The 20,026-nt window shown below is 41.1% G+C and overlaps 1 protein-coding gene across 2 annotated transcripts; it reads right to left on the bottom strand.

The window, feature by feature from the left end:
- Window positions 1-4,940: 4,940 nt before the first annotated feature.
- On the bottom strand, window positions 4,941-19,794 carry gpatch11 (G patch domain containing 11). 2 transcript variants are annotated; one of them, XM_060821449.1, is made up of 8 exons: window positions 19,693-19,794; window positions 17,426-17,652; window positions 16,182-16,223; window positions 14,337-14,457; window positions 12,630-12,720; window positions 9,147-9,260; window positions 8,172-8,253; window positions 4,941-5,810 (listed from the first exon to the last, which is right to left on the bottom strand). In XM_060821449.1, exons 1-8 carry the CDS (start codon window positions 19,770-19,772, stop codon window positions 5,755-5,757), a joined length of 813 nt encoding a protein of 270 aa, XP_060677432.1. In that variant the 5' UTR covers window positions 19,773-19,794; the 3' UTR covers window positions 4,941-5,754. The 2 variants fall into 2 exon arrangements, with proteins under 2 accessions (XP_060677432.1, XP_060677442.1); XM_060821459.1 differs by having other exon boundaries at window positions 19,681-19,724.
- Window positions 19,795-20,026: the final 232 nt, after the last annotated feature.

Raw genomic sequence — 20,026 nt, 5'->3', positions numbered from 1 at the left:
ATAAGCCCTTCATCGGGAATATTGTACATGTGTAGACTTCACTTGTCAAACACGGGGACAACAATAGAAAAACTGCACATGGGTTTTGCAATGCTTGGGTCCTGGAAGTGTTGGTCACAGACACCGGCCTTATTTTACCAGCAGGGAATTTGAGTATTTCCCAAAGTCAGCTCCATACCATCCATCATCCAAAAGCCTGGCAGAAAGAGCAGTCCAAAGTTTGAAAGCAGATTTAAAGAAACAGCCTATAGCTTCACTCAAAACTGGGTTTCTATTTATTTATCAGACCACCCCTCATGCAACCATAGGGGTAGCTCCAGCAGAGTTGCACATGGGGAAAACAGCTTGCACCAGGTTAAACCTGATCTTCCCCAACATAGGGTGGGGTGCAGTGGGGGAACAGTGTCAGGGGACACAAAATTCCTTTAGGTGAGAGAGACAGTTTACCTCAGGGGAAGACATTTGGTGCTAAAACCACAGAAATGGGTAAGAGGTGAGGTCAGGTGCCATGACATGTAAAGTTCAAATAGGTGAGGCAGTCCTGAACAAGCATGTGGACCACATGAAAACTGTAAACTTGCAAATGGAGTAGAAGCAAAATCTACCCTGTCCCTTGGAACACGTGCAAAGACTGTTGGAACTGACGAGTTCTCCCCTGCCTTCTAGCATTGAAGAAACCTTGGAGTCTGAGATGGACATGGTGGATGTCACAACCCTGATGTTTTTACTGCCTGAAGAGAATGAATTTCTTCTGAGATGATCCAGGTGCACAAGGAGAGCTACGGTCTGGTACACACTGTTTGCATGTGAGGCTGAGTAGGAGGAACCAGGAGAGACAATCAGGTGAAGAACAGGCTTATGTCCCTGAACTTAGGAGGGGAATGGATGTAGTGATTGTAACGAGGTCAGCCAGGTGGATCTCATGGAATGGTGGTTTCTGATTGGACCGGATTAACAGCCCCAATCAGGGAGTGTGGGCTGACAGATATAAACAGGCACACCAGCGATTCTGTTCAGTCAGATCAGTGTCAAGTAGGATGTGCATGTGAATAAAGGGTGACTCGGGGATGAGTTATCAGCCTCTGCGGTGGTATTTCAATTACTGACTAGTAAAGTTTGACCAAAACCTCCCTACTATAATATGTTGGGTTAGATGAAATTGAATTTAAATATCTGCTTTGAAATCTTTCGAACTGTTACATGCAACTTTATTTTCTATTTATTCTATTTCATCTTAACTTCATTTACCTAATAATGAACATCGTTGAATGTTAAAACAAACCAGCATCACGCGCTTCTGTTTCAGTGAAAGACCATGTTACAGAAAGAAAAAACAAAATAGATTTGTCAAGCCAGATTTCAGTCTGGAATCTGACTTGTCCAGTAATTGCATCAACTGGGATCATAAGTGTAATATGAGAAGTTTCAGCAAAATGTGCATTCTTTCAATAATACTCAAGTTCTGAACCATCAAACATCATGTTCAGTCCTTTGATGAACAAACGTAGGAAATAATTACACACACACACACACACACACACACACACACACACACAGTAGATATTTGGAACTTTGTCCTACAAATGACATTTGGCACAAAGTTTAATTCTGAGATTGAAAGTTTTGTTAACCAAAGATATTAAGTGATATTGGACAAAGGTAGATAACTTGGGCCATATCTTCTGATCAGTGGTGATGCCATGCACATCATTGCTGACTGCAGAAATCATTGTACCAATAAATGAAATGCACATTCAACCCAGCTGAAACTACAAAGTCTCATCACAATCTTGGAGAAGACTGGCAGACAGGACCAGAGAGGGTGCATGGCACATTTTGCAAATATTAAATGAGCTGTTGTATTAAGAAGTGATCTTAAAATTCTCAAATGATTCAATGGGGAGACCAATAGTTTACATTGTGGATGGGAGAGTGATGGTGGTGAAAGAGGAGATGGGAATGGATAGTCAGATTTGGGATCAGGGAATGGATAGTCAGGACTTGGCAGTGGTGGACATGGTAATTTGTAGTGAGCTGAGTCACGTTATTTATCAGTTACATTAGAGCTAAAGTGGAAGTTAAATGTCTAACAAGTCAACTCTAGGGTTATTGGTTTAAAACAGGTGGAGACTTGATAGAAGGTTCACCGATTCCAACCCTCTTCCCAGCTTTGCTTCAGAGTTAGCTGGACAACTGACAATCCTGACTTCAAACTCTGCTTCTGAGTGCTGCATTTCTTCGTCACCAGAGACCACCTACTTCCCCCTTCTACGGCTTTGACCACCTCTGTCTTGCCTATGTTCATTTGCTGCTCAAACCCTCAAGCATGTCTTAGTTACCTACGGACTCAACAATCAACTGCTCCCTCGGCCAGTTCCCTATCACCTATAAATCACACCTCACCCAAAACTCTGCTTTCTGTGCCCTATAAGACACCAGGTTCCATTCACCTAATGCCCATGTTCTTGTTGATCTACACAGGCTCAAAATCTCCCCAATGCCTACAATTTAACACATTCATTCCTGTGTTTAAATTCTTATCAACTCTTTCGTTGTGCATCCTTTAACTCACCACTTGAGGGCAAATGTTCAGCCTAATCCTCAGTTTTAGTAATTTCCTCCTCCCCTCCTAATGCCCAGACAGGCAGGAGTGCACAACAATTGGCACAAGTGATGTTACTTTCCAGAGCAGCACACTTTGTTAGAATGCGACATTTTGTCTGTTTATATACACAAATGATTCCAACCTTCAAATCACAGGGAAAATGTTAAAAGTATAGGCTGCTCCAAATACAGAAATAACTTGTGCCCTTTAATCTAGGAAATATCCCAAAGCAGAAATAAAGACACTTAGTGGAACAAATGGTGGGAAAGATTGGGAAGGATGACCAAGGGCTTGGTTGAAGATTATCTAGTGGAGAACTCAAGAACAAGGGCATAGAATCTTAAAATGGGCCACTCAGGAAATCAGAAAGCATTTTTTCCACATAAAAACGAGCAGCAATCTGGAATATCCTTTCCAAAAGATAAGGTGGTTATCTAGAAAGTAGACAGATATATACGAGTTAATGCTGAGGAAAGAGCTAGCCATTATAATGAAGATATGGTGGAGTTTGATATTGTGTAAGGAATGGAAATGTCTTGACTTTGGATGTAGGTTTGCTCACTGAGCTGGGAGGTTCATTTCCACCAACAAGCCACAAAAAGACATGACCCTCTCTCACTAGTATCCTCACATACGGACAAGGAAGAACACTAGTTCGACTGGGACAACACATCCACACTAGGACAAGCCAAACAAAGACACGCATGAGAATTCTAGAAGCATGGCATTCCAACCGGAACTCTATCAACAAACACATCGAGTTAGACCCCATCTACCACCCCCTGAGAAAAATAATAGGAAGTGACTTCACCACAGGAAACGACATCACCACAGGAAATGACACCACCAACCCAAACATAAATAGAAAGCAGGAATGTTCAGCAGTGCTTCGCCTGAGGCCACTGACGCTGTTACCTTGTAGGGTGACGAAACATTGGAAATGAACCTTCCAGCTCAGCGAGCAAACCTACATCCAAAACCTCAACCTGAGCTACAAATCTTCTCAAAATTCACTATGTCTTGGCTCTTCCCAATTTGTGGATTCAATTTCTATATTACATAAAACATAGCACAGTACAGGCCCTTCAGTCCTAGTCCAAGATCAGACTAACCTACATGCACTTCATTGTACTACCTTGCGTGTCCAATCCGAGTCGCGTTATTGTCCCTATTGCATCTGACTCTACACAGAGTGGTGGGTATGTGGAATGCACTGCCAGCATTGGTGGTAAAGAACTTTCCTCTGACACCTCTCCTAAACCTTCCTCCAATAACCTGAAAATTATGTCCGATTGTGATAGACATTTCTGCCATGGGAAAAAATCTCTAGCTGTCCACTATATCTATGCCTCTCATTATCTTGTACACCTCTATCAAGTCACGTCTCATCCTTCTTTGTTCCAATAAGAAAACCTGTAGCTCCCTCAACCTTTCTTCATAAGGCATGCCCTCCAGTCCAAGCAGTATCCTGGTAAATCTCCTCTGCACCCTTCCTAAAGCTTCCACATCTTTCCTATAATGTGACAACTAGAACTGAACACAATATTCCAAGTATGGTCTAAGCAGGGCTCTACAGAGCTTCAGCATAAGCTCACGACTCTTAAACTCAACTCTCCTGCTAATGAAAGCCAATGCACCAAATGCCTTAACAACCCTATTAATCGATTGGCAACTTTGAGTGATCCATGGACATGGACCGCAAGATCCCTCTGTTCCCCCACATTGCCAAGAGTCCTGCCTTTAACCCTGCACACTATCCACAACTCCACCAACCTTCATGCCATTGGCAAACTTACTAACCCATCCTTCCACTTCCTCATCTAAGTCATTTATAAAAATCACAAAGAGCAGAGATCCCAGAACAGATCTTTGTGGAACACACTGGTCACTGAACTCCAAGCTGAAGACGTTTCATCTCCCACCACCCTCTGTCTTCTATGGGCCAACCAATTCTGTATCCAGACACAGGTTTCCTTGTATCCCATGCCTCCTTACTTTCTGAATTACAAGGGTCACTACTACACTTTAAAAGTACTTGATTAGCTGTGAAGCTCTGAAGACAGAGGTTATGGAACGCACCATGTAAATACAGTTTCTTTCTTTATTTCAGTTAGCAGATATCAAATAAGGATGGGAGAATGATCTAAACACTAAAATACAAAGCAAGAAATAATGTGAATATCTATAACACTTTTCACAACCCAAGCACATCCTATCATGCTCTATAGAAGTAATACTTTCAGAGTGTCACTGTTATAATATGAAGGCTAGGGTATGTTACATATATGTTATTTTTCTGTTACTATTCAATCTGATAATCATTGCACAAAAGGCATGAAGCAAAAACAGTTTATTTTTAAATCTGTAATTTATATACAAACAGAAACAGAAGAGTAATAGGGAATATAGAATCTAAAATGAAAAATCTGCAGTAGATTGAAAAACTGATATTAATCATGTGTCCAGCACATATTTACCACACACTAGGCTTTATCCTTTAACAAAGATTACAGAACAAATCATCATTGATGAGGAATCTGAAATTTACAAGCAATTGCCCTCTGACTGATCTCGGGTATAGGCGAGATAGATGAATATTATAACTAACTTCTAAGCACAAAACTGCTAATGATTCCATTGTAAATTTGTGAACAAGAATGAAAACATCTTATCTTCTTAATCTTTCCCATCATCTACACATATCCATTTACCTTTGCACTCAGCTGTCTTCATGTCAGACCATGAAAAGATCTTGCTGTACCTTGTCGGGATTCAGACTTAACAGGCTTTGATCCACAAACTGAAATTTCAAAACGACAAAGGCAGTATTCCCAGTGAATTGTTTTCAGGCAAACAAAGCCACACAATACAAGTCAATAAATACAGAGGTACTTTAATGTAAAATAACAAAAACATAAATATTTTACATGTACTGTAGCCCATCTGTCAAAATGGCATCATTTAGTTCATCTTCTTCAAATACAAGTTAGAACACACACTGTTGCCATCAGCATCCAGCTTGGAATTGACAACTGAGTTTTGGAAGTTTTTTTTCATATTCAGAACACTCCATTCCAGTTTCAGCACAACAGTTCCAGAGCTGCCACCATCAGTGCTATTTCTGTCTACTCTTCAGTGCGCTTCATCAGTCAGCAGTGGTCAGCAGCACAATCCCCAGGACAGTTATCAGACAGGTCCTCCTCATCTGCCACAAATCATAAGCAACATTTTTTCAAAATGCTGGAAAGAAGCAAATGTGAAACAGCAGGATATTTTGAAAATATTAACACGAACAGAGTCAACATGGTTTTGTGTATGGGGAGTATGTTTGACAAATTTGCTAGAGCTCGATGAGGACATAAGCAGAGTTGAGAAAGGGGAACCAATAAACTTAATGCATTCAGATTTACGATAAGGTGCAATAATTTAGCACAAGAGGGAGCTGAGTTTTGGGTGGTTCTGTATTGGCATGGATTAAAGATTGGTTAACACACAAACAGTTTAGATCAATGGGTCTTTTTCAGATTGGAAAGACTGGTGGAATGGCATAAGAATCAGTCTTCAGGTCTCAATTATTTACTGTCTATATGAATGAATTGGAGGGGCAGAGCATAATGCATCCAAATATGCCTGTTATACAAAAATGTGGGAGGGCATGTTATGATGAGGACCTGAGGAATCTGTAAGGGGATTAGATATGTTGAGGGCATGGGCAAAAGCTTGGCAGGTGGAGTTTAATATAGAAAAACAAGGGGTTAGGCAGATATAGAAAGAATCAAAAGGCAGACATTATTTAAAAGGAAGAACACTCCAAACAAGCACAGCAGAGGGATCTGGGAGTTCTTGGCCACAAAACAAGCAGTTAGCATGCAAGTGCAACAAGTAATTAAACAGACAAATGGAATTTTGGTCTTTATTGAGAATGAGTTAAAATTTAAAACTAGGGAAATCTTATTACTAGTGTACATGGTATTAATAGGGCTGCACCTGGAGTACCGTGCACAGTTTTGATCTCGGTATTTAAAGAGGATGTAATGGTGTTGAAGGCAATTCATTTTGTTGAATGAGTAAAGTGAAATACCACCTCTGGACAGGATAAAGAGTAGGGAGGAAACAGGATGTTTGATGAAGGCATTTTTAAAACCTTCACTTGTGGGACCAGTGTGTTGCTGGCTGGGCCGCATTTATTGCCCAGTTGCCCTTAAGGTGGCAATGAGCTGCCTTCTTTAACCATTGCAGTCCATGTGTAGAGGCAGACTCACAATACCTGGAATTTGACACAAATGAACAGCAACATGTTGTCAAGTCAAGATGGTGAGTGGCTTGGAAGGGAATTTGCAATTAGCGGTGCTCCCACTTATCTGCTACCCTTGCTCTTCAAGATGGAGGTGGTCGTGGGTTTGGAACATGTTGCTAAAGGATGTTTGGTGAATTTCCTCATTGTTATCTTACAGACAGTACACACTGTTGCTATTGAGCATCAGTGGTGATGTTTATGGATGCCAATCAAGTGGGCTGCTTTGTTCTGGATAGTATCAAACTTTGAGTGTTGTCAGAGTTGCATTCATCCAGGCAAGTGAGGGGCATTCCATTACACTCCTGACTTGTGCTTTACAGATGGTAGACAGACTTTGGGAAGTCAGGAGGGCATTTACTTGTTTCAGTATTCCTAGCCTCTGACCTGCTCTTGCAGCCATTATACTACTTTGGGGAGTCCAATGAGTTTCTGGTCAGTAGTAACCGTCAAGATGTTAAGAGTGGGGGATTCAGTGATGGTAAAGCCACTGAATGCCAAAGGTGGTCAGATTATAATTTATTGGAGATGGCCATTGCTTGGCAATTGTTTGCCTCTTTACAGCACAAGCCTGATATTGCCCCAATCTTATTGCATTTGGACATGGACTGCTCCCATCTGCCATTTCAAAGACCCCATGTAGGACCAGATGAGATGAATGGAAATTAAGAACTGGGATGCTGTGTTAATTGAGGGAAGATGGAGTGGGGGTGTCAGGGAAGAAGCTGTAGAAATCAGCACAAATTTTGCACTGCAATCCTCTGATTTCTGTTTCCTCTAGCTCTGGTTTCTGGGACATTTATCACTTCTTCCTCCCTAATGCTGAGACAAGCTATTAGCTGCTTAGGCCCTCAGCTCCATAAGAGTGTTGGCTGCAGTTCAAAAAAGAAGAAAACAGGCTACAAATGGTTTCAAGATATTGAGGTCATGTAAGATGCAAAATAAAAGCAGTCCACTCCAGTGAAACATGTAGTAGGTAAAATACATCACAAAACAAGAAAACTACTTTGCATTATTTGTCAAATACAAAAGAGGGATATTCAAAATACAGTTGGATACTGAACAGCCCAGTGTTTGGAATTTTAATGGGCTGAAGGACATTTATGCAACAGATTTTAAAAAGAAATGTTATAAAACATAATTTATGGGAAATCAACTCAACTCTTATAGTTAACCATACAAACCAGAATACTTCACTTCTGTAGAATGGGAATAAAAGGAAGCATGCAACAATCTCAAAACTTTCTAAAAATAGGTACAGTGTATTTTTACCTTGGTAAGAAATTGCACACCAGACACAGTAAAAGTATTTCCTCCTGAGATATCTGGTCAAAATCAGCAGTTTTTCCTCAGTCTGAAAAAAGAAAACACTACTCCAATTAACAAGCTTATCTTCTACAAAGAAAATGACAACTTGACAACACATCACATTCCTGCAATCCACAAGTGGTAGTCCACTGTGCTCCCCTACTGCAGACGTTCAAACCCATTGTAATTGTGTGATCCTGATGTGGTCACTCACTGTACTCCCACACACCAGATTAATAATGTGTTGCCTTCTCCTACATCAGATCCACTGTGTTCCTATATGAGGTGAAGGGTGTAACTTTTGTCCAAATGGCTTCAGGCAATGTGGGATGATGACAACAGCCAAATATCATGTAGTTTAAAAGAATTTCCATTTAAAAATCAGCTTTCATGAGTTAAACACTTTTCATAGCTTTTCACAGTCACTTTTTGAAATGCAATATTTTAATGAGAACACTTGTTAATGATTGAGGAGAGGGAACACTGCAGTCAAATTGTGCACAGCAAGACTTGACAAACAGCAATGTCATAAATAGATAACCTGTTGTCAGATGAGGGATAAATATGGTCAGGTTACCAGGAGAATTTCTCCTGCTTGTTCTCAAATAATGCCACAAAATCATCTGCATTCACCTATGCAGAGAGACAGGGCCTTGTTTCAAGGTCTCATCCAAAAAGTGCACCTTTGACACTGCAACAGTCCGTTGGTGCTGCATTAGAATATCACCCTTATTTTGCACTTAAGGAAATGAAGGAAGACTTGAATTCCCAACCCTCTGAGGTAAAACTGCTACACATTAAAGTGTGGATGGGTTCAATGAAGGGATGGGTGTTACTGATCGAGTTGAGGCCAGTAGGAACCAGGAAAACATGTCTCTTAATTATTGTACACAATCTTTAACGAAGACTTTAATAAGTTCTGATAAAATAGACTTTTACTGTGTGAATCATTTCATAATCTTGTCCACTTGATTCTTCATCTTCCTCCTTTCCACCATCATCATCAATGGAAGTGGGTAACCAATACCATGTTTCTTGTGGAACATCTATACCCTGTACATGAAATAATGAAGGACATTTAATATAACATTAATAGCAGATACATTTAAGTTCTGTATAATCGCATTCTATCTTATCACACTTATACAATTTTGTTAACATGTTTCTGGGAGGAATGTGTTGAGATAACGACATTCCCTTACATAGTGCTTGCACTAAAAGCAAACAGAAGCTCAAAGTGCTCAAGAATTTGTTACATCTTGGTCTCTGACAAACAGTTAGGTCTGGGTATTTGACAGGAATATTGGTTTTTCATGTTTCGGGGGATTTCATAACATTCCCAGCACTCAGGGTGACAGTGAATGCCCACTATTAAATCTACAGCTATACCTCCAGAGGTTACTTAAAGTAGGCACAAACACATTCGCATCCCAGTGTGAAAAAGTGAATCAAAGATAGATAAATTGAAGTATAATACTTTCTAAATGCTTACAAACAAGGAACTGCAGAGAGATTTGAGATTCCAAGTATTGAAATCATTAAAAGCTAGCAATCACGTGCCAAGCAAAATCAAAATAAGCTAATGGGTTTGGGGACCAGTGGCCTAAAGAAGCTGGTTTACCAAGAGAAGGAAGTTGCAATTCATTCTAGAGTTTTGGTCCCATTAGGTCTAGTGCATTTGATTCTGGGCACTGTATCTCAAATGATGTAACTGTAGCCTTCCAGTGTGGAAATCTATTGCTTGTAGACTCCAATTATCTAGAAATGCTGCAGCAATCCAAAACAACCTACAGCATCCTTCTACAACTGTATTTTAGGAAATGGAACATAAATTTCATATTGGGATAAGTGAAATTATTTGTATTAGCTATTATTGCTTTATGACTAAGGAACAAATAACTACTTTTTTTCCCTTATTCATGAGATGTGGGTATCATTGGCTAGGCCAGCACTTATTGCCCATCCCTCATTGCCCAGAGGGCAGTTAAAAGTCAACCACATTGCTTGGGTCTGAAGTCACAGGTAAAAATGGCAGCTGCCTTCCCTAAGGGACATTTGTAAATCAGATGGGTTTTTCCTCCAAAAATCAACAGTGGATTTGTGGTCATTGTTAGACTCTTAATTCCAGGTTTTTTAAAAAAAAACTTGATTCTGCATAGTGGAGATAATACCACTAGGCAATCATTTCACCCTATTTACAAATAAGGAGTCTCCCACTTAAGAGGAAAAGAAGTGCTTTTTGGAATGAAAATATTTTGTGCAGAAGACAAAGATCAGTTGATCTCTATGAAGAAATCTCTCTGCTAAAGTTACCAGTTTCCAGCAATTCATCAAGTGATAGGAAAAAGCATGGGTGCCCATTATTCCACATTAGAGATATAAGTGAAACACCTCTAGTAAATGAACTATGGAAAGTAAAGGTTCAAAAACAGTTCTATTGAAAACTGCAGAACTGGTCAGGTAGGTTGCAGTGACAAATGGAATTTAGCCTGGAGAAGCGCAAATTGATGCACTTGGGGAGGCCAAACATACCAAAGGGATCCACAAGTGTGACCTTGAAGGGAATGTCCATAGAACTCCAAATGTAGTTGGTAAAGTAGCTCAGGCAGCATGTGAAATGTTTTCCTTAGTTAGTTTGGCCACAGCTTGAGAATGGTGTGTAATTCTGGCCAAATCATTAATAAAAAGGTGTAACAGCATGAGCAAGGCTTTAAAGGAGACTTATGGAGGATGATGCTGGGACTGGAAAGTGCAAGAGTGAGGAATGATCAGATAGGCTTGGATTACATGTGGTTGGGGAAAGTTAGTTAAGAGGTACAAAAGTGTGAGGGGGTCTGAATAGAATTATGGGAAATGCCTATTTACCTGAGCAGAGAGTTCAGCAATTACGGGCATAGATTTAAATGAGATTGATAGAAAGATTAAAGGATTGGTCAGGAAAGAGAGGGTGGTAGTGGTCTGTAACTCACTGCCCAAAAGAAAAAGAGAGGCAGAAACCTTCAACTAATTTAAAAGATGTCTGGATGTGAACCTTGAGTGCTGTAACATGTGGGATTAGGATAGGTGGTTTGTTTTTAAGACATTACGACCAAATCAGGCATAGTGGCCTCTTTCTGTGCCTTAAGCTTTCTATGATTCTATAATAAGACAGGATTCAGAGATATTATGCTGCATTGTCAGCGGAACAAAATTAAAGTCTACAATAATTTTCGGAAGTTTTTATCAAATATAAAAACATACTGAAAATTAAGTTTGCTGCAGGAGTTTTTGCGCACAATGGCTAGAAGGATGAGGGTGGAGTGAAATTCTGCATCAAAATTGGGTGAAATGAGTGCTCCAGTTGCCTGCATAAAGGACACAGTGGCCTCCTGTGGGTCATGTTCAGATTCCATATAACCGATGAGACCAAAAAGCACTGACTAAGAAATAAACAAGTGTATAAATGGAGAAGTCAAAATTCCACAGTTCAAGCTTCAGATGTGTGCAACAAAAAGCCGTTCAAGGATGATGGCTGCACCAAACAAAATCATTAGATGGTTAATTAAAAAAAAAGTTTCACAAGGAATCCTGCTTGAATTTTTGTATGACGTTGTCATCAAATTGAGTTGTTAAGGTACAATCTAATATCAAATTGTTCAAAAACTGGACTACCAGACTCAAAGGAGAGGAAGATGATCTGTTGTTGAGGGATGATTTTGAAACCAAAAATACCAAATGTTACCATGGAATCCTCATGATGGCACCATAACCAAAATGACTCAATGAATTAAATGACCTATTTCTTGTCAATGCAAAAGACAATGATTTTTCTGGTTTTGAAAATATTTTGATTGTGGTTAAAGATATACTTGCAAAACACATTCAATAAAACATGGCACACTGATTTAATTTGAATTACTGGATTTGTTTTCACATTTCAAACTTTGATCACCGATAGCAATAGGCAATTAGCTGCAGGTCATATTTATACTAAGCCTGCAAGTGGATTCCCATTTTTGGAAGGATTCCTCGAGATTTCAAAGGCTTATTTTTGTGGTATATCCATGGTGTTCTTCAGTTCATTCACTAAAATTCTGAAATTCAGAAATGACTTGACCCCAACCTTCTGGATTGGAGAGCCTGTAATAGGTTGGATTTTCGGATTTATTTGGGGGAGGAGGGCAGTGCAGATTCACCCAAACAATATCAGGACACAGGGAGTTCAATGGCACGGTCTGAATTTGGCTTGTAATTTCTCAAGTGGACAAGTCTGAAAGAGGGTCAGATTGAACTGTTTGTGCTACTAGGGCCATGCAGCTAAGAAGGATAAATGACATTGAGGCACAGATCAACCCTGATCTAACAGAATGGGTGAGCAGGCCTGAAAAGGCTGAATGGCCTACAACCTGTTCCTACAACCATGTTGAAAGTTATTTGGAATACCTTCTGTAAATCCAGCTGTTGACAGGCAACTTGACTCTTCCTTAAATCTCCTTCCATCTGAAGTTGATCCTTTTTTTTCCGGACCTGTAGCCTGGGAAAGTCAGAAATTAGACAGCCATATTGAAACCACGAGCTGATTTTTAAAAGCACCAAGTCTGGACAATATAATAATGAATAACAATCTATATTTAAAGAACATCTTTAACACACAAAATATCCAAAGGAAATTTCACAGGAGTATTAACAAACAATATTTGCTCTAAGCCACATCAAGATATTAAAATAGATGACCATACATTTGGTGAAATAGGCAGGTTTTAATAAAAGAATTAAAGGTGGTGAGAGAGGTGGAGAGGTTGAAGGATAGAATTCTAGAGCTTAAGGCCTCAACCACAAAGCATGGCTGCCGTTGCTGGTGATTAAAAAAAACACTTCTCAAAAGAAATTCATGTCTTTCCAAAGTACAATGCCTAGAATTGAACACAATACTTCAGTGGAGGCCAAATCATAGCTTTAAAAGGGCTCACCAAAACTCTTATTTTTGTATTCCATATTTCTACTTATAAACTCCAGGATTCCAGATTCCTTTTCAACCACAAGGTCAGCACGATGGCTCAGTGGTTAGCACTGCTGCCTCACAGGGACCTGGGTTCGATTCCAGCCTCGGGCAACTGTGCAAACACCACGTTCTCCCCATGTCTGCATGGGTTTCCTCCAGGTGCTCCGGTTTCCTCCCACAATCCAAAGATGTGCAGGTCAGGTGAACTGGCCACGCTAAATTATCCAAAGTGTTCAGGGATGTGTAGGTTAGCAATATTAGTTAGGGGTAATTGTATAGTAATAAGGTAGGGGAGTAGGTTTGGGTGGGATACTCTTTGGAGGGTCAGTGTGAAATTGTTGGGCCGAAGGGTTTGTTTCCACACTGTAGGCAATCTAAATTCATTTGCTCAATGCCCTATGTTTAGTAATTTGTGCACATATGCCACCAATGCTCCATTGCCGTTTTAGAATTGTACCTATACTTCCTCCAATTGTTTTTTGAATGCGTGGATCCCTGAGGTCTGTGCATCACAGTGACTTCTGAAAGTGCTGACTGGGGCTGCGTGGAACCTTGGAGGAGCTTCACTGCAGCTGCATGGCTGTGCAGCTTAGAGGAAACGAGGACTGTACAAATTAGTTTGTTGCCTCTCAGCTAAAATTTCTTACTTCACACTTCCCTGCATTTAATTTTATCTGCCATGCTTTTGCCTTATCCCACCGTCCTGTCTGCCCTCCTAAAGTCTGTCACTATCCTCCTCACGGTTCACAATACTTCTTGCTTCAACTCTATAAATTTCCAAGATTTCTCCAAGTGAATGCCTCCTCCAATTCTGGCCTCTTGAGCATCCCTAATTTTCAGTGCCCCATAAGTCTTGTGTCATCTGCAAATGTTGAAGTTGCGTCCTGTAAACACATTATGCTGTGATTATACAATCATCAGAAATGCACTGTAGTGGCCCCACTATTGAGATAGCTTATGTGACAGGTTCACATAGGCAGGTGACATTATAAATATGTACAAAGGAATTTATATCAGAATAAATTGATAAACATTTTATGACTTTACATTAGGCTTAAGTTTTAAAATGGATACGATTTACAAACTGTTCTTTTTCTTTATTTTTAAAAAAACTGAAAATTCAGCTATCAGTCCAACACGCACTATACCTATATTCATTAAGGGCAAATTCCTCTGCTCGTTTCTTCACTTGTGACATTTGTTTGTGATGTTCAGTCTTTTCCTCAGCTCTCCGTTTTTCTGCTGCCTCATGGCCAATTCCACCGCGTCCTGCAACGATAAAACATCATTCATCAACAGCTTGTACATCAAGTCAACCACATATAAGATTAGACTAGATTCCTGAAAGTATGGAAACAGGCCATTTGGCCCAACAAGTACATATTGACCAATTGCCCTACCCTATATTTATCCCTAGCTAATGCTCCTAATACTATGGACAATTTAGCATAACCAATCCACCTGACCTGCATATCTTTGTGACTGTGGGAGGAAACCAGAGCACCCAGAAGAAAACCACAGATACGTGCAAACCCACAAATATGTGCAAACTCCATATCTGTTCTTATCAAAACACTGTTACGCTTTATAAAAAGGTTTGCAGCATTGCTGTTTATTATTAAAGTACATCTTCACATATGTATGTAAGTATTTATTTACAGGTATAAGTCCCAGCAATCATTGAACTAACCACATCTGCAGTTTGTCTAATTAGGAAAAGTCATTTTTAAAACAACCTGCCCAGAAACGTAATGACATACCTTGGGGGAAGGTGAGACTTTTACCCAGACTGTCTGGCTCAGAGATAGGCTACCAACTGTGTCGCAAGACCCTACTTAGAAAGGTCAATCAGGCAACAGCTCTTCACTGTGACAGAAACAAGTCATGATAATGTGTGCATCTGGTTTCAAATCAGGAACCTTTTGTGTATAAAGCAAGTCTGATAACCACTACATTACAGAAGCAATACTTATAAAGGACAGAATCCACAGTTAATGCCAATAAGCTAAGTTAAAGATTACTAATATAAAATTAACATCTAACAGTCATCCTCAACCACACAGAACTGCTTCATTCCTAATCTCTGAAGCTATCCAAATATCATAACCTTGCCTCCTGCATTCTTACTTCAAAATGATTTGCCCTAGTTCTCTCTCTCCTTCTCTTCTGTTTCAGTGCTGCTGGAGATTTTGAGATAACAGAAACCTGAGGAAGATGCCAATCAAATGGACTACTTTAGAGAATTAATCAACTCTCTCCAAGACTTGCCCCACAAGTTCTTTACTAGAAATAAACTGATCCTCACTACTCATGGAGCATCATTGTCTGGCCACACTGTTGCTCAGCCTAGTCATCTTCCACAGGTGTGTTTCGATCACTGTACTACTGTTTCCCTTTCCATTGTGTCAGTGCTGATCTCATTAATTCACTTCTGCATCTCCCCCTATACAGATCAGCCTGCCCTTTCTCCATGTGTGTACAACAAACACGTCATTGAAACATGGTTACAGTAGGAAACCAAAACAGTAAGGACAAGGAGATTCCCTGGCTTCAAAACACATTGATAAAGAAAGCTTCTGGACAAAGAAGGATTCTTCATACTAAACCCAATCCAGAAGATAGACATACTTCAAATAACTTGTATAGCTACCCTAATTCCTCATTACTTCCTTCTCCAATCTCCCAGATTCTTCTCACCAAACGCATCATCTCTGTTTAGCCTATCTCCTGTTCCCACAATGTCTTTCCCACTCAACTCTTAACAATTCAATTATTCTTCGCTCTGTAATGCACTGATCATTTAAATGATGTCCCATAATATAACTGTATCACAATCTTTAGCATAGTGGTTTTGGAGTGAACTGGATATGAATACTCCCAACATCTGTAGCTTTCTTTTAAAATCCATACCAACGCTGATCGAGTATAAAATTTGTTGCAATAAGAGAATGGAGATATCTCTAAAAAATCATGGCGAACTAGGATCAACTTACCAGTTTTAATCTGTAGTGGAATAGGTTCAACAATCCCATTTCCTGAAAAATGAAAGATTGGACTTAAAAGATTTTAATGACACAAGCTTGAATTGTATAATTTATTAATCACTAATAATCCTGTGATGAATTAAAGAGAAACATCTTGACCTGGATGACTGGGACATGGAACTCCAGTGAGTGGTTGAGAAAAATAGTCAGGATGAATTTAAGAGGGAGTACTTTTGACAACATGTGAAAGAAAGGATAGAATACACATATGGTAAAATAGTATTAACAGAAGCTCAACTGATTGGGCTTGGGAAGAGGGAAAGGGAGAGGGAGCGTGTGTATCTGTAAGACAAAATAAACCTTCGGTTAAACTAGGTCATTCTGCAAGCAATTCCACACCAAGGCTGTTGGAAACCTTGGGTTCTCCCCCGCCACAAAAAAGCTTGCTGATGATAGGGTTATTTGGTATGAGTTTATTTTATTGTATGCATTCAACATATAAACCCAGGCTGTGCACATCCTGAATCCGGCCTCACTCCAGTGTTGTCACCGCTGGCCATTATTTCAGTATCTTTAGAAAATATTTGGTGGGTGGGGATATTATACTAATGGTTCCCAAAGTATCTGGTACCTCCTTTGCAAATTTGAGCTCATATCTGTCTCTTTTCTCCTTCAGCTTGATAACACTCCAGGATTTCTTCAACTGAAGGCTTTCTCCAATTCTGGCCACTTGAGCATCCCCAATTCTCCATGCCCCAAAAGCAGTGGTCATATAAGCAACTGCCTGGGCTCTAAGCTTCAGAAATCCCTCCCAAATCTCTATGCCTTGTGACTTCTTTCCTCCTGTCAGACATTCCTTAATATCTACCTGCTTACCCAAGCTTCTGGTCACCTGTCTCCAATCTCCTGATGAAGCAATGGTGTTGAATTTTGATTTACGTTATGTTCTTGTGAAACACTTTGCAATGTTTTACCACATTTATAAATGTTGTTGCAACACCATGAAGTGATAGAACATATTGAATGTTTTACCACATTTATAAATGTTGTTGCAATACCATGAAGTGATAGAACATATTGAAATCCTACAAAAGCAATATTTTGTTTCAAATGGAGTTACCTTTTGTTGTCATATTACATTTAAGACTTTATCATTGCAATTCACACAAAAGTCCGTAAATACTGTGATTAAATGCAACTGTCCACACACACCTCAAAACAGTGTCTTAGGTCTAAGATGATTGACAACGTACCACTTTTGCCAAGACCATGACCTTCTTTATATCCCATCTTCTGAAGCAATGTGAAGCCCTTGTTTTCACTTCCTAACGAGCTTTGTAACATGGTCTCGCGTCTCTCTTTCTCCTCTTCCTTTTTGCTCTTCTGCTTGTTTTCCAGGATCAATTCCATTGCACGCTCCCTCTTAAGGATTTCTTCTTTCACTCTTCTGACCATAACCAGACCTGGTTTAACATCCTGCCTAGGTGATCACAAATAGGAGTATTATCTTTAATTTTCTCTGAAAATTATGATAAGGCAAAGAAATTTGACAAAGGTATTGGCTTTCCATTGATGGGACACAGTTTCCACACGCTGCTCAATGAGTGGTTCCTCAAGGACCCCTTTTTTGGGTCCACATATGTGGCTATTTGACCATAGTAGGAGAAAGTGAGGACTGCAGATGCTGGTGACCAGAGTTGAAAAATGTGATGCTGGAAAAACACAGCAGGCCAGGCAGCATCCGAGGAGCAGGAGAATCGACGTTTCGGGCATAAGCCCTTCATTTCATGAATGAGGCTGGTGTGCCAAGTGGGCTGAGATAAAGGGTGGGGGAGGGGATTTGGGGGAGGGGTGCTGGGAATACGATAGGTGGAAGGAGGTGAAGGTGAGGGTGATAGGCTGGAGAGGGGGTGGGGGCGGAGAGGTCGGGAACAAGATTGCAGGTCAAGAGGGCGGTGCTGAATCCAGGGTTGGGACTGAGATATGGTGGGGGGAGGGGAAATGAGGAAGCTGGAGAAATCTACATTCATCCCGTGTGGTTGGAGGGTTCCTAGGCGGACGATGAGGTGCTCTTCCTCCAGGAGTCGTGTGGTCAGGGTCTAGCGATGGAGGAGGCCAAGGACCTGCATGTCCTTGGCGGAGTGGGAGGGGGAGTTAAAGTGTTCAGCCATGGGGCGGTTGGGTTGGTTGGTGCAGGTGTCCCAGAGGTGTTCCCTGAAACGTTCCGCAAGTAGGCGGCCTGTCTCCCCAATGTAGAGGAGACCACATCTGATGCAGCGGCGGATACAGTAAATGATGTGTGTGGAGGTGCAGGTGAATTTGCAATGGATATGGAAGGATCAATTGGGGCCTTGGAGGGAGGGGAGGGGGGAGGTGTGGGCGCAAGTTTTGCACTTCTTGCAGTTGCAGGGGAAGGTGCCGGGAGTGGAGGTTGGGTTGGTGGGGAGTGTGGACTTGACGAGGGAGTCACGGAGGGAGTGGTCTCTCTGGAACACTGATAGGGGAGGGGAGGGGAATATATCCCTGGTGGTGGGGTCTGTTTGGAGGTGGCGGAAATGATGGTGGATGATATGATGTATCCAGAGGTTGGTGTAGGGGGCATCTATCTTAATTTTCAACTAACACAGGCAATAAATGGCAGCATTGCCCACATCCAGGAAAACAAACAGTCAAGCAGAAGATGTCTCCCCTCTGCTCTGGAAAACACTATTACCAGAACAACTTAATTTGTCACCTGGTTGCTACTTGTGGGAACATGGCTGTGCACAAACTGCAGTACCACATTTGCCTATGAAATTAGAATAATTACATGTCAAAAGTAGTTCACTGCTATAACAATAGAACAGACCATTCAGCCCCTCAAGTCGGCTTCGCCATTCAACTTTATCAGAGCTAATCGTCTACCTCAGTGCATTCTTCCCATACTACCTCCTGAATTTGACATCTTTAATATGTAGAAATGTATGAATGTCTGTCTTGAATGTTTCAGCCTCCAAAGATCTGACAATTCACCGCCGAGTGAAGAATGCCTCATTTCTTGATTAATGGCCAGTACTTACTCTGAGAGTGTGTACCCTAGTTCTGGACTCCCTAGTCAGGGAAAACATCGCTCCTGCATCTAACATCAGTCCTGTAAGAATTTCGCATACTTCAATGAGATCATTTCTTAGTCTTGTAAATTTTTAAGAATACAGGCCCTGTTTCCTTAAGTTAGAAATCACACAACACCAGGTTATAGTCCAACAGGTCGCTCTAAAAGCTAGTGTGCTTCCAATTAAACCTGCTGGACTATAACCTGGTGTTGTGTGATTTTTAACTTTGTACACCCCAGTCCAACACCGACATTTCCAAATGCTGACGGTTTCCCTGAGTTCTCTTTGTGAAGACAATCTGCTCTCTGACCCGCTGCCGTTCTCCTCATCCCCCTCACTTCGATCGTTTTTCTGTCTCGAGTCAACACTCTCTACAACTGGCCTCTACTCCTTCTGATAGGACCGTGACCACGGACCCGAACTCTTACTGCAAATTGACGAACACATCCGACATGTAATCATCTTTCTCCTCCTCGACCTGCTCCGGCCGCACGCCCCCAGCCGCCATTCCGCCAGCCTCAGCCTCTGTCAACGTCGAAGACTGGCCAGTGCACATGCGCAGAGCTGCCAGCAGGCGAGAGACGCGCGTGCGCAATGTGGAAACGGACACCCTGTGCTGTAAGTGCACATGCCCAGAGCCGGTGGTCGGGCAGCACGCTGTGACTGCGCGTGCGCGACTCTGTGTGTAGGGAGAATGCCGTGACTGCGCGTGCGCGACTCTGTGTGTAGGGAGAATGCCGTGACTACGCGTGCGCGACTCTG

Source organism: Hemiscyllium ocellatum, chromosome 3 (assembly GCF_020745735.1).
Source record: "Hemiscyllium ocellatum isolate sHemOce1 chromosome 3, sHemOce1.pat.X.cur, whole genome shotgun sequence".
NCBI lineage: Eukaryota > Metazoa > Chordata > Chondrichthyes > Orectolobiformes > Hemiscylliidae > Hemiscyllium > Hemiscyllium ocellatum.
Note: the sequence above shows the minus strand (reverse complement) of the source record. Positions and strands in the feature narration are given on the sequence as shown.